The sequence below is a fragment of the Protomyctophum parallelum genome (assembly GCF_964188405.1).
Source record: "Protomyctophum parallelum genome assembly, chromosome: 21".
NCBI lineage: Eukaryota > Metazoa > Chordata > Actinopteri > Myctophiformes > Myctophidae > Protomyctophum > Protomyctophum parallelum.
This window is the reverse complement of record NC_139713.1, coordinates 20,235,155-20,250,067: the sequence shown is the minus strand read 5'-3', so window position 1 is coordinate 20,250,067 and position 14,913 is coordinate 20,235,155. Positions and strand designations below refer to the sequence as shown.

Genomic DNA, 14,913 nt, shown 5'->3' with positions numbered 1-14,913 from the left:
ACAAATTAGATTGTCGGCCAGCTACACCAGTTTACTGTTATGTGGCTTATTTCTACCCTATAATGTTTTCGGATACATATTTTAGCTTGATGATTAAGTTGAAAGCGAGTAATACACTGTCTGGATGTTATCTTGAATGGGAATAAAAACGGAGGATTTCTGTAATCATGAGCAGCTGTGTTGGACGGATGCGCAGATATGGGGAATTAAACGGGTGAGCTTCATTTTTATTGGCTTTTATCGATGTGTATCTCTACACGTCATCACGCAGCACGTTTTCGTTTTAATAAATAAATAAAACAATCGTTTTTATGGACCTTTGATATAAAAACACACAGAAATTAGAATTTCCCCCTTTTTTTGGCATCCATTGTTAGGTATGCCCATATGATGACCACGGATATGGTCTAAAAGTGTGAAAAACGTCTTTTTCATTTCACTACGCCTTTAAACCCATCAATACTTTGACCTGCTTTTTTGTTCCTTTACAGTTTACACCAAATGTCTTTGGTGAAAATAGCTGATCTACAAGCTCACAACAACACAAATCAAAGATTTGGCTTCTACAATATATCAATCAAGATGTTATCGTTATATTCTATAATGTTGAGGGTTTCTACATTTATAGGTGGTGTGTGTGTGTGCGTGCGTGCGTGTGTGTGTGTTCGTGCTTGCGTGTGTGCATGTACATTGTACAGTATATACACAGAAGTACTTACGTGTGCAGGCCATATTGGGAGGGTCCGTGTCGGTCTTGTAATATCCCTCCACGCAGGTACAGGCTGTAGCTCCTGTCTGTCGAGCCCGGCTGTGGGGGGGGCACTTACTGCAGGACGACGTCTGCAACACCGAGCGGTAGAAGCCAGCTCTGCAAACTGTGAGGAGGAGGAGAAGGAGGAGGAGATTGGGGCCGAGATAGTGGAGCAGAAAGAAATGAAAGATATGGAAGATGTCAGGGTTGGTAGATAAAAAATGTGGGAGGTGAGAATGGGAGATGGAGATGGTAGAGAGAGGAGAGGAGATGAGAGGAGAGGAGAAGTTGTGAAGAAGAGAAGGAAAGAAAGATGATGTGTGAGAGGTGCAAGGGAAGAGAGAAAGGGTAGAGGAAATCATAGTTACGTTATTGAAGAAAAAACAGAGTGATACTGAGCAAGACACTGAACCTACTAAAGGTACTTTTAAGGGTTCTGTGTCCACAGGAAATAGGGCATTAAGCAACTAGTCGACTAGTTTACTAGTCAATCCACTAGTTGACCTTGCTGGTACTAGTTGACTAGTTGATGAGAAAAAAAATATTTTGTAGGCCTCAGGATCAGGTAGATTATAGTTATAGTCACCAATGTACACAGCTTTTAAAAGGTACAAATATTTATAAAAAAAAAAAAGAATCTTTTTACATAATAGGTGGTTTAACAACTAGTCGACTAGTAAACTAGGGAACTAGTAAAAATGACTAGAAGTGAATGCCCTAACAGGAAAGCTTTTTTTTTTAGCAGAGGAGCGCTTGGGATATCATATCCAGAGCGTTCTAGCACAGCATATATTGATGGCCGTGCACACATGTAGGATAGTCGGGCAAAAACAGCTGGGCGCAGAGGGTGCTGAAGTGTGAAACTGTGATGTTGGGAAGAGGAGCTTCTATCTTTACCATAGAATGGCAGAAAGACGCTGGCAGCTAAAAAACAACACCGCTGGCAGCCAGCTACTGCAGCTGTTCCTACTCCAGACAGACAGCGTATGTCCGTCTGTCTGGACAGATGCTGTGGATAATGCTTCACAAACAAAAGTAATGACTTTTGTGCTAAAGTTTCCAAATATATATTTTTTTAAATAGCAAATATGGCAAATACTATAGGCCTGAGATTTACGTTGAAATCAAAATGTTTTCCTTTAAGGACATTGTACATAAATTGTACAAAGTACCCAGAGGGAACACCTCTGTCATTTTGTGTGTCTGAAAGTTAAAACATTTTTACCACTCAAACCCTATACAGTATACTTAATTCACCAGAGTCCACCGGGGGGTATATACTACTATAGGCCATCTCCTTTATTCCCTACCTAGACCACATCCCTTCTATACTTCTATACTACTAGGCCATCTCCTTTATTCCCTAGACCACATCCCTTCTATACTTCTATACTACTAGGCCATCTCCTTTATTCCCTAGACCACATCCCTTCTATACTTCTATACTACTATAGGCCATCTCCTTTATTCCCTAGACCACACCCCTTCTATACTTCTATACTACTATAGGCCATCTCCTTTATTCCCTAGACCACATCCCTTCTATACTTCTATACTACTAGGCCATCTCCTTTATTCCCTAGACCACACCCCTTCTATACTTCTATACTACTATAGGCCATCTCCTTTATTCCCTAGACCACATCCCTTCTATACTTCTATACTACTAGGCCATCTCCTTTATTCCCTAGACCACATCCCTTCGCCAAAACTAGCTCACAACATTGTGAGCTTGTTCGATCAGCCATTTTCACCAACATGTTCAATGCATTCATCCTAAAATGTTAATGCTTACTGCAGGCATTCCGTTTGGGTCTGTGGAATATTGTAATTGTGCTTTGCGTCGTTGTCGGCTCCTTTGTCTTTCAACTTAGTGTATCTGCATGTGCACATGCTTACCTACCCACCCCCCATCCTCGCACACACATCACATGCACACACAAACAGACTTGGTCACAAAGACACACACAGAGAATGTTAACACACTGGAATACATCAACAACCCGTCACCATGGTAACGGCCACCTATCACTGCACTTATCATTCTTCATCTTAGTCCCGATGTTGCGCGCGCACACACACACACACACACACACACACACACACACACACACACACACACACACACACACACACACACACACACACACACACACACACACACACACACACACAGCTCTGTGTAAAGAGGCTGAGGTGCTGATGGGATATTGACCTTCCTATTAGCATACTTTCATTGGGAGATTAATATGTCCATATCGCCTGTGTGGTTTATGACAAATTATATGGGGCCTGTCCGGGCGGTAATAAAATTCCCCTTGTAGTACTGTGGACACACACGTTAAAGGGTTAGAGAGAGGAGGGGAGAGTGTGTTTCAACTGTCTTTTTTTGTGTACGCTGCTTTGTGTTTACGTATGGGTGCCTGTGTATGTGTGGCAGGGGGCAGAGCCTGTAGAGTAAGGGTGTGTGTGTGTGTGGGTGTGTGTGTGTGTGTGTGTCTTGGCTATTAGGCAGCCCTGGCTCTGATTCACCTTGACGGAACCTTGGTCCGTTGTCACGGAACATTAGGTCTGAAAAATACTCTCTGTGTCCTGGATCTCACAACACATGTGCGCACACTCGCGCACACACACACACACACACACACACACGCACGCACGCGACTCGCCACCTCTCCAGAATACATCCAGCAGGGAGGAGGGTTTTTGGAGTACAATATGTTACTCATGTAGAACACTGAATGTTGTCGCCGTCGGGCAGAAACCTTGCATCTCCAAATTTATTTCCGTCATTTAATACTACTTCCATCATACAAGAGGCAAAAGTAGTGAAAATAGCTGAAGCTCACAATGAGTAGTATTGCACTGCATCGTAAGTTCGGCTATTTTCATCACATGTTACATGACTACATTCCCTGGAGGCTAGGGCCTCAAGATCGTTTGTTCCCATAAGTATAGGACTTATGAACAAGCAGGCCCCGTCTCAGTTCCGTGCATAAAGTGTGATGTGATGCCTCCTGGAACTATGACTGGTGGCCTTCTGTTGGCATTGTTTCTTTATTGTCTATGTACTGTGTGATCTGTTTGTTTCCATATGTTTTATGTATATCCTGATGACTGCTGTGCACAAAACAAATTTCCGAAAGGACAAATAAAGTATCCATCTATCATCTATCATCATAAAAAACTGTTTTGGCCATACAACGTTTCCGCCCGACGGCACCGATTATGCTTCTGAAATAGGACTGGGGACATTATGATACAGCTATTTTACAAAGCCTGAGTGCAGTGCCGGTATAGCCTGGCGCAGCCCCTATTGCATACTGTATGCCCTGAGGCGGATTAGCCCAGCGCAGTGGTATATTAGCATCGTAACGCCAGGCTAGTACCAGTAACTACGAGTGGAAAATAAATCACTTATAAATGGGTTTAACCTATTTAGACCCGAGTTAAAAACAAGAATATATATTGAAAGATTCGCGCCACATTTTACGACTGCTATCAAAAATAGCAGACCTACAAGCTTGTAGTGCGCCACTCGCTATGAGCTTGTAGATCTGCTATTTTTCAATAGCTAAAGCATAACATAATGCTTACACCAAAAGGGGTTCCCGCCCAAAAGGGGTTAAACGTGTTTTAACTGGTCAGACAAATGAGATATCGGCAGATTCGGCACACACCGGTAAGTGATATTACACTAATTGTATATCTGTTCTTGAGGTAAATGTTTACCCCACCCAAAATCACGAAGGCTAATTTGACCTTTGTGATACACAAATAAGTCAGTGTCCAAAAACATAGTTACTGCAAAAAATTAATATCAACATACAGAAAATACAGAAAAAAAAGAAAAAGAAAAAGGAAAACAAGAACAAGGAACAAAGATGACACTTTATATGCGATTGTTGAACTGTACAAATATGTACAGTACACACTATAACAAATAAGTTATTCATACAGAACTTATTACTTTTTTATTATACTTTTATTTTCTCAATTGCACAGATGTACTCATGCTATGTTGTCACATGTCTCTCTGTTGCTGTTTTGTACTGCCTTTACGTTTCAAACCACTACGAACTGCTGTAAACCAAATTGCCCTCCGGGGACATCAATAAAGAACTTGAAACTTGAACCTTGAAGACGGGTTCCTTTTATTCCTTTTTATAATGATGATCGGTCACGGAGTAAGGCATTCCTTCCACACGCTACGTCCAATACACATTTTGTTTTTGGTTGTGAGCGTGTATGAAAAGGCACAAGGCAACGGGGAACAGGGATATAATAAAGGCCTGTCATTACATCATTATGGTGCAACAAGAGCCACAGGCTGTATGGAGTCAAATCTCATCACTGCGATAGCATCTAAAAGTAATGTGGCGTGTTCTCAGCACTAGCACAAACATGGCTGCTATAGTAAGTAAGCCATTGCGAGTCATGTGGCAGGAGCCATCGCCTGCTTCTGTAGTGTGAGGTAGTACACCTGGAGCAACCCTAACCCTAACCCCAATACAACCCTTGATGCTGAATGCCGAGCAGGGAGGCATTGGGTCCCATTTTTAGAGTCTTTGGTATGACCTTGGCTTAGAACATATATTAATAGTGACGTCACCAGATTTCTCCTCTCATCCAGTTGCATCGAGTTGCTTACCCAGCGTATATGAGGCGTTCTTCCGGGTTGGAAACAGTGCATTCTGGGATTGCTTATGGGCCAGACGTGAACGCGCGCAATGATAATCAACGGGCACAGCGCGTTCACAGCTCGTATGAAACATAGCGCTCACGTGTCATCGGCCCATAACGTGAACGTGCGCAATGCATTATGCTGGCTCGACCTGCAATACCACATTCGGCCACTATGTCCATTTCGCCTCAGCGTTTCCTCTCTGTGACGTCTCTATTATATTTATACTCTAAGACCCACTGGGTATCGAACCCCGACCTCTCCAGTCTCAGGGCGGACACTCTAACCACAAGGCCACTGAGCTGATAGTACACCGGCGTTATAGCCTAGAGGCCAAGTGTGGGGTATCTGCTGGGGTCTGCATGGAATAAAGTGATGCAATAGCGTGTCTGCCTGGCATTCATTGTCATGCTCTCTCCATCCATTTTCTTTGACTTGTGAAAGCGTGCCGTGGACTTATAATTTCAGGGTTTTGGGCTATGCTTTGCTGTCACATTTATACATGTATATGTTGGAACTTGGTGCTAATCAAACATCTCTCTCTCTCTGGGCAGAAGCCTTGAAATTGGCTAGTATCCCATATGCAGACATGCAGTACAGCCTGCACCTGAATGGCCATAGTTCCACTCCATAGACTGATGAAACGTGTATCCCATAGCCTGGAGAGAAGACTAATCAGGAAAAAAAAGATAAGAAAATCACATGCTGCAGTTGCCAGTGACTGATTTGAAAACGTATGGCCTGCTGTGTGCACAATAAATTGTAGATTGTGAGATTAGCTGCGGAGAGACAAACAAACAAGACAAGACAAGACAACACAAGACAGATAGACAAACAGGACCAAATGCAAGATCTCCGCCTGGTGGAGATAAATAAATCACCAGCTGCTTGACAGAGCAGGAAAGCAGACATGGTGTTAATATGTCTGCCAGTTACAATAATAAATCACATTGAGGTTGGACAACACACTCCATATTCCAGGAGGGACGAGATCCAAGTTCAACCGCGACCGGTGGCCATGCCACTTGGCGGCTCGCCATGACGTTTGGCCGAATTGGGAGTGTATAGCTGCTGCATTATTAACTCCTTGGTCATAATATGGTTATGACTGAGTCACAGTGACACGAGCATGGCGAGGTGGTTGTCCGGCCGGTCCTCCCTTAAGTCAATTTATATATAAGATTATAAGAAAGTTGCTCTTTTATGTTATATTCCATCTACATACAGTATCTATCTAATCATCTTTCCCTTTGTTTATGTGGGCTTGTTTCATTCAAGGCAGAGGCAAACACACACACACACACACACACACACACACACACACACACACACACACACACACACACACACACACACACACACACACACACACACACACACACACACACACACACACACACACACACACACAGACACACAGACACACACGTGATTCATTGCCTGCCGCCTACGGTCTAGCTCTCCTTGAATTCATCCTCCAAAAATCGACATGGACACATGAGAAGAGAAACATTTTTATAGTGCTGCTAGTGTGGGGAATTTGTCCAAATTACAGCATTAAAGGATATAATGTGACAATTAATTCAAGTCTGCGTTGGTTGCACTCCATTGTTACACTGTGATGACTTTATTACTCTAGACTAGAGTACTCTATACTTGTACTTACACTGGAACCATTACTGCTTTTACAATCCTGAGTGTTTATTGTCTCCACCAGGCCGAAGGCATAGGGAGAGAGTATGTTTTGCACTCGCCCATGTGTGTGCGTGTGTTTGTCTGTCTGTTACCAGCTAATATCCGGCACCGTTAACCCAGTCGATGACAAACTTTGCACACACTCCCTAGATGCCAACTATGAACCGATTCCAAAATGGCCTGTTATAGCGTCACCAGGAGGCCAACTTTTGTAAAACATAATTTTTTATATTACTCCTCCAGATTCTGTCCAAAAATCCCGCAAATCTTTACACAGTATCTGAACCCTAATGGGTCCGTTGGGTTCCATTCGTACACTCTCAGAGTTAAACTAACAGTGATTTTACAATATAAATTGGGGGTCCCAGAGATAGAAATGCCATTAAATGGGGGTCCGTAAACTAATGGACGTCAAACTGGGGGTCCTTGAAATTAAACGGGTTGAGAATCTCTTCTAGAGCCTTAAAAATCTTTTCAAATGGGGGTCCTCGGGCTGATTAGTGTCAATATGGGGGTCCTTGACATGAAAATGTTTGGGAACCACTGCCATAGACAAATACAGAAAAAAGAAAAACAGAGAACGCAAAAGTGAACAAAAACTAAAAACAATCCATAAGGTTTTTATTTTGTAATTATTTTAAACCATGCACAGCCACAGGCAAAAGTTGTGTCAGAGCAACTGAATGGCTGAGGACTGGAATCTAGATACACGTGTAAACCCATTTAAGTGCCACAAGCAGTGAATATGAACATGCATGCGTCTTGTGTTGAACATCACGGTGTTCCACATGCAGCCGCTGAAGGGCAAGCTTACGCCAAATCCACACCCCCGTATTGACCAGAAAACGGCACGTTTTCATTCGCTGTAGCGGGACTGGAGGCGTGAAAAGGCGGAGGAAAGTTGAACTTTCTTCATGCAGTTTTGCGGTGAGACAAAGACATATTGATATTTTATGATGTGCATTTATGATAGAAATAAGTGATGTTGTGTATTGTACAGACTACTGTTGCATTGTTTTGAATCCTATATGCCCATGTATTTCGTCAGATGCATCACATGATCCACAACATGCATCCTTGGCAACAAACTGTTTGATTCTTGATTCAAATACACTGTAAAATCACACCCGTGTGAAGTGAGTGGTGCAACTCCGTGTGTGGGTCCCCAGGTGGTCCCCGGAACTTCCAGACCCTCAGGAACGAGCCCAGGACGCTGGCCCGGTTCCGGCGGGCCGCCCGCGTCCGAAACAGTTGAGAAACAGAGTTACCGTGTGGGGGTCCCCAGGGGTTCACTGTACTGTACTGTACTGTACTGTACTGTACTGTACTGTACTGTACTGTACTGTACTGTACTGTACTGTACTGTACTGTACTGTACTGTACTGTTCCCGGATCCCTCTTAACGGTTCCGGTTCTAAACTGTTTATAAAGTAGGCTAATCAATCTATGGAGGTATATGCACCTAAACGCTGGGCTCTCAACAGTCACGCGATTAATTTAGAGCCAAATCAAAAGCAGTTGAGTTGCTTATAAGTTGTAAAAAATAAGTGCAGACAAATTGATTTGGCGTGATTCATAAAATATCAGACAGAAAGACGTCGAGACATTGGCGTTCTAAATTAACACCATTAACAACAGTTGTACAATACACCTAATGAAAAGCTCTGTAGACATTAGTAGTTTTTATTTTCTATTACGTTACTAGCCTGGGGAAAGTGAACCAGCCTTGCATCATCCTCATCCCCCGCCGGCTGTGGTGGAGCTGCGGGGAGTGCGGGCTTTCCGCATGGCTCTCAAACGCGATTTGCCTAGATTATTCTCGTGAGTTGTGGACTCGTGTAGGCGTATTGATTTTGAGTTGTTTCATCAATGTGGACGTGCAACTGGTACAAGTTGCAACAACCTTTGCAGGGAACTATAGCATAACATTTATTCCACTTTGCGTGCTCAGCCTCAGAGTCATTTCCCTCACTGTTAACCACACTTTGGTGAGCGGTCGCTGAATGCACAGAACAGTGGGCGTATCCTCCCCGACCCCACACACTTCTTTAGGTGGGGTGACGTCACATCAGGCTCTGCTTGCATGCATGCACATTGCACAGACACAGCGGAGCTAAATGACGACTGATGAGAACCGTTTGGGGAACCGTTAATAAAACACTACACATACACACGTGCGACTACACACACACACGTGCGATACCGCACGCACGCAGCATGGCACGCGTATTGTACACACACGCGCGGACATTGCTGGCCATTGTTGGTTACACACACACACACACACGTGATACTGCACGCACGCAGCGCACGCAGCATGGCACGCGCATTGTACACACACGCGTGGACATTGCTGGCCGTTGGTTTCACGCATGCGCACACCACTCGTGCTCATGACTGATACACACGGACGTTCCTGGTTGTAGGAGTGGTTGCACCACTCAAAAATCAGACAGGTGAAGTGAGTGTGCTGTGCTGTGCTGCACTGAACTGCACTGCACTGAACTCCTCCCTGGCCTGTGTGTGTGTGTGTGTGTGTGTGTGTGTGTGTGTGTGTGTGTGTGTCATTAAGTCATTAATTACCAGCTGCTCCTCCAGACCATCATTGGACTAGGCTATAGGTGCAATCTACTTGTGTTTATCTTCGGCAGCCTAGGACACGTATACACAGTTTGGTTGGAAGAGGCTTCCAACAACTTGGGATGCCAAAAAAAGCAGCCAAACGGCTTGCGAAATTCTGTGCAATCTCTTCCACTATCGGGAGCGGCCAAGACGCCCAAGACGCTGTTACTTGTATTTGTCCGGGATTTGCTGATTGCACTCTGTACAGCACCTTGTAAATAGTTGTGTCCTTGTATTGTATCTCTTATGTGGACATAAATAAATGATTAAAGTGTGTGTGTGTGTGTGTGTGTCTGTGTGTACGCTCTACTGGCCACTTTAGGTGTTGTAGCACTTGCAGCATGGACACGTACGTACACATACACATATGTACGTATGCACACACACACACACACACACACACACACAGCAGTGGCGCTAGCATCCCTCAAAAATAAAAAGTGATTTTAACTCTAATTGATTCCATGCACTCTTCAGATTTCATTTATAAAGTGTACACTAAACGGCATTTTTATGTGTATGGTTTCAGACACAATTTGCATCTGGTTGATTAGTGGACTGACTAATGCACCCGTCATGTTGACCGTCCATTTATTGTAATTGCATGCGTGACTTTAATTGCACCCTGGCTCATGCAAAGTTGGCACTTCCTTCCTGATCCAATTTCTTAAAACATCCATGTGGTAAATACAAAGCACAATAACGGGGTGGGATGGCAGGGTTAAGAGGAAATTAATATTATAGCCACAATTCTTAGTCCAGAGGACACGCACGCATGTGCGTGTACACACACACACACACACACACACACACACACACACACACACACACACACACACACACACACACACACACACACACACACACACACACACACACACACACACACACACACACACACACACACACACACACACACACACACACACACACACACACACACACACACACACACACACACACACACACACACACACACACACACACACACACACACACACACACACACAGCCTAGAAACCATGGTAGAGGTTTGGGTTGTGTAGTCACCTTGCTTGAAATCAAAAAAGAATTGCTCCAGTGATTAGAAGAGAGAGAGAGTGGCTCAGACGTATGCCCAGGCTCTGGCCTGCGTCGCGTGTTCGAGTCCCGTTCATGACGACCTTTGCTGCATGTCTCTCCCCGTCTCTCTCCCTCTTTCCTGTCATTCTTCACTTGTATCTATAAATAAGGCAGAAAAGCCTAAAACAAATCTTTAAAAAAAAAATATATAAAGCGGAAGTGGAGCCTCAAATTTATTTATTTATGGTGTTAGTTCCAGACTCTATATAGCATTCAGAAATTGTGGAATCGTTTTCTGGCTACGCAAACAGAAATACAACACAGCACTGTATATACTTTTATTATATTTTGATACTTGCTTTGGAGATGTAAACGTATGTTTTCTCATGCCAATAAAGCTCCTTTGGAATTCAATTAATTGAATTGACTCTCTCGAGTTATAAACATCCATTCAAACTTTTGCATTTAAAAGTTTTTTTTTTTTTAGATGGATCATTCCCACTTCAAGGTTTATTTATATACATCTCGTGTACTTGGGTACATTCTGCAAGAATAACATTTATTTGTTCTGGTTTCCTCAGACATTGCAACAGCATTTGTTGTTGTTATTGTCTATCCTCGAATAAATATAGACGGTTGTTGTAGGACTTGTGTATGTTTACTCTGTCTTGTATTTATCTGCTTTTTATCTGGCTGCAGCTCCACACAACAAACTGTGCTGTCGCTAAGATCAGACGCTCTAATGGTTTAATTGTCTTAATGAAACAGACGAGCACACACAGACACACATAAACACACACACAGCCCCCCTGCAGTGAGATTAGCTACGGTTATGGCCAAGTAAAGGAGCTCATTCTGGATGCAACCTGCAACCTAAATAGAGGTTGGTGTGTGTGTGTGTGTGTTGCCCTTGGGCAAGCTGTCTTTCTGATGCCACGCTAGACATACATCTCTTAATGTGCTGCACAAAGGGTAATAGGTAATTAATATGCAATTCACACTATAGTGTGTACCAGAGAGACAAATGTGCGACTGTGTGTGTGTGTGTGCATGTGTGTGCACGTGCGTGCACAGCGTGCATGTGTGTGTGCATGTGAGGTTAATAGGTAATTAATATGCACCACACACAGGCATCCTAGGCAATTAAGAGCCAGCGGTGTCCATTGACGCCCATTAACGAGCGTCCTCTTTAATTGGAAACATTTCCCTATAAACATGTTGATTTATATGACTAGCTGTCTTTTGGTGGGATTAGGCAGGGGGGGGGGGGGGGGGGGGTTGACACAGAGCGAGATACAGAAAGGGGGAAGGGTTCCTGATCAGATAACACAGGCGTACCACATATCGAAGAGAGATCCATTTGGACTTGGATTCATCTATATTCTAATCGAAACATATGCAGGGATTGAAAAGAAAAAACAAAAGAAAAAATCAATATGCAAACAGCTATACAACACGTCCTGCAGCCGGAGGGCAGAAAGACACACATCAAAGCTCACACACAGTCAAATCCCCAGTGTTACGTGTATCCACTCGGAACTCAGAGAGTGTGCCAATGCAACCAAACAGGTTTGGTTTCATTCAAAGAGAGAGAGAGAGAGAGAGAGAGAGAGCAAGGCATTGTTGGTGAGACCAGAGCAGGGCTGCCAGGTTGGTCAACAGCCCAAGGCAACAGTGGTGGGGAACTAAGTGGGTCATGAGATGTTCTTTTAACCACATGAACACCAGCTAAGCGACCCTTATTCTGGGCGGGCGAATATTATGTGAAAATAGACGATCGATCTATATGCAGATCTATTTTTGAGCGGTGCCAAAGTACAGTACAGACGCCAGTACAGTACTGTAACTATAACAATACAATGTATATTTTTCTTTGTGAAGAGATAAAAAAAAACACATTTGTGTGAAGTGAGGGGCACTCTTATCATCATACATCATCATGCATCATCATACATCGCATTCTGTGCTCAGCCAATCAAATCATCACTATGTGGTACACACAAACACACAAAGCATAAAAAAGGAAGAGGACCAAATATAGAGGCTGCAGGGGAACCCCGGTCAAAAAAAAAAAAAAACATGTTGGGGCCGACAACCTGTCTCTCTCCTTCCTCAGTCTATCCTGTCTCAGACAGTGGAGAGTGGACTCCAGTCAACCGAGTATATAGTTTAAGCCAGTCGTTCCCTCAAGGAACCTTGAGGGTCCCGAACCCACTTAGAGAACCGCTGGTTTGCTTTAAGCTGTTAATAACAGAGACATTGTGGTATATTCATTGGGTCCTCCGGTAGCTTCTTGCCCGATGCGGAGTCTGTTCCCATGTCAGACCTGAGAGTCCCAAGGGGTTAAGCAGTTAAGACTTTAGTATTAGACAGCTGCTACAGTCTGGCGAGCAGTACCACAGCCTCAAGGCCCTGACCAGCAGGCTCCGGCATAGCTTTATTCCACCTGGCAACCAGGCTTATGAACAATTGGATCACTAACGGCCTCTTGCCTGCGATATTTTCACGATGCAGCAATACAGCATTGAGCCAAAAATCCAATCAATTGTCTAACAAGAGAGTCTTATACTTGAATAATGGGCTGCACTGTAACAATAAATGATCTTGATTCAATGCCATCCTACATTCTAATTTCATTTTAGGCATTTAGCGGACGCCGTTATCCATAGCGACCTTACAATTGCAGAACAGGCTTCAATTTGTAAATTACTGTACGAGGACTGAATAAGTACAAGGTCAAATCCACTGTACAGGGAAAACACTAGTATCGGATGATCAGAGGATTATATAACAGGGAAATGGAAGATGGGAAGAGTAGGAGTTTTAATAAAAAACCAAGACAATAGCAGGTTAAGGGGAGCCGAGTTAAGAACATGAGAGGTGGTGGTTATTGGGCTCATACCACATGGGCTCTAATGCTCGACAGCGAGTCTGCGGTTCAATTACCGACTGGCCCTGGCCTGTGTTTCTCGTCTTCCTCCAGGCTGTACCTGTCAAGTAAAGGCTCAGAAAAGAAACAAACAAAACAAAACAAGAGGTGAGCCCAGGGGCTAGGTGGGAGAAATAAGAGGCTAATCATGTCGTTGTGACCACTGTCATGGAAAAATGACATTTTATCCTCTTGGGGTGCAATGCATAAAAAAAAGTGTTTATTGTGACACGACGTCCAACATAAAAAGAAAACACTCTTTAACACTCTGTTCTGTCCAAGCCCTGAAGGGTCAAAGAACCTCCCTAATAGGGCCAAGAGCCCAAAGGCCAAAATGCCTCCAGGACAAAAGAGAGCCCCACCCAGACGCCCCTCCCCAGAGACTTTTTATAGCCGTCCACTGCTGTTCATAACTTGGTAAATCGTCAATATGTGGCAATATTGTGCACATTACCCAAAGAGACAGGGCTGCAAATAGGACTTAATGGACAGCTGTTCCCTAACCTGTGAGTTAATCTATGGCTTCCAGATCAGAGGGCAACAAGATAAAAGGTGATCAAAACAAATCCAAGCCTGTTTAGTATTGTATTATAGGATTTATAAAATAAAATAAAAAATCTCTGCTTTCTGTTCCCATGCAGACAGCGTTTTTGGCGATAACATGCGATATTCAACTGCCAATAACTAATGAACAGAACTTGTCCCAGATGAAAGTAGAGACTCACTTCTTTCTTTTGAGACATTTGGTGTTTACATAGTCATAGAACAAAATGTTCTGTGGGTCTTGAAAGATTTGTAAAAACTGTGGTTTTCAACCCTTTTCATATCAAGGCACATTATTTATTCAGAGCCACGGACCACCATGTGATGACATTTAGCCTCTCAGACCCAAAACCAAAGAACATTTTGTTGTCGTTTGATAAGATTTTGTCCACAATTCCATGCCGTTCGCAATACATTGATCAAAATAACAATGTTTCTACATTCTCAAATTGTGTAGAAGTAATGCAGATGTTTAACAATAGTTTTACTCTTGAGAGCGTAAAATAAAAACAAATGGACCCAAACGGGTATATTTGGTTTCATTACAAAGAGTTACAGAGTTTTGACAGCATAGGCTGGCTCAGGGTGGAAGACAGAGTCAAGCAATTGAAGATGGGCCTGACTTTCA

General features: G+C 43.4%; 1 protein-coding gene across 1 annotated transcript in view; it reads right to left on the bottom strand.

Annotated features, from left to right (window-relative positions):
• Positions 1-14,913, bottom strand: part of epha5 (EPH receptor A5) — a gene marked incomplete at its 3' end in the record, with an annotated part of 104,892 nt that overhangs the window by 45,112 nt on the left and 44,867 nt on the right. The window contains exon 4 of the mRNA XM_083793285.1: positions 720-875. Coding sequence (XP_083649411.1) covers positions 720-875 — 156 coding nt within the window. The remainder of the gene's footprint in view (positions 1-719; positions 876-14,913) is intronic.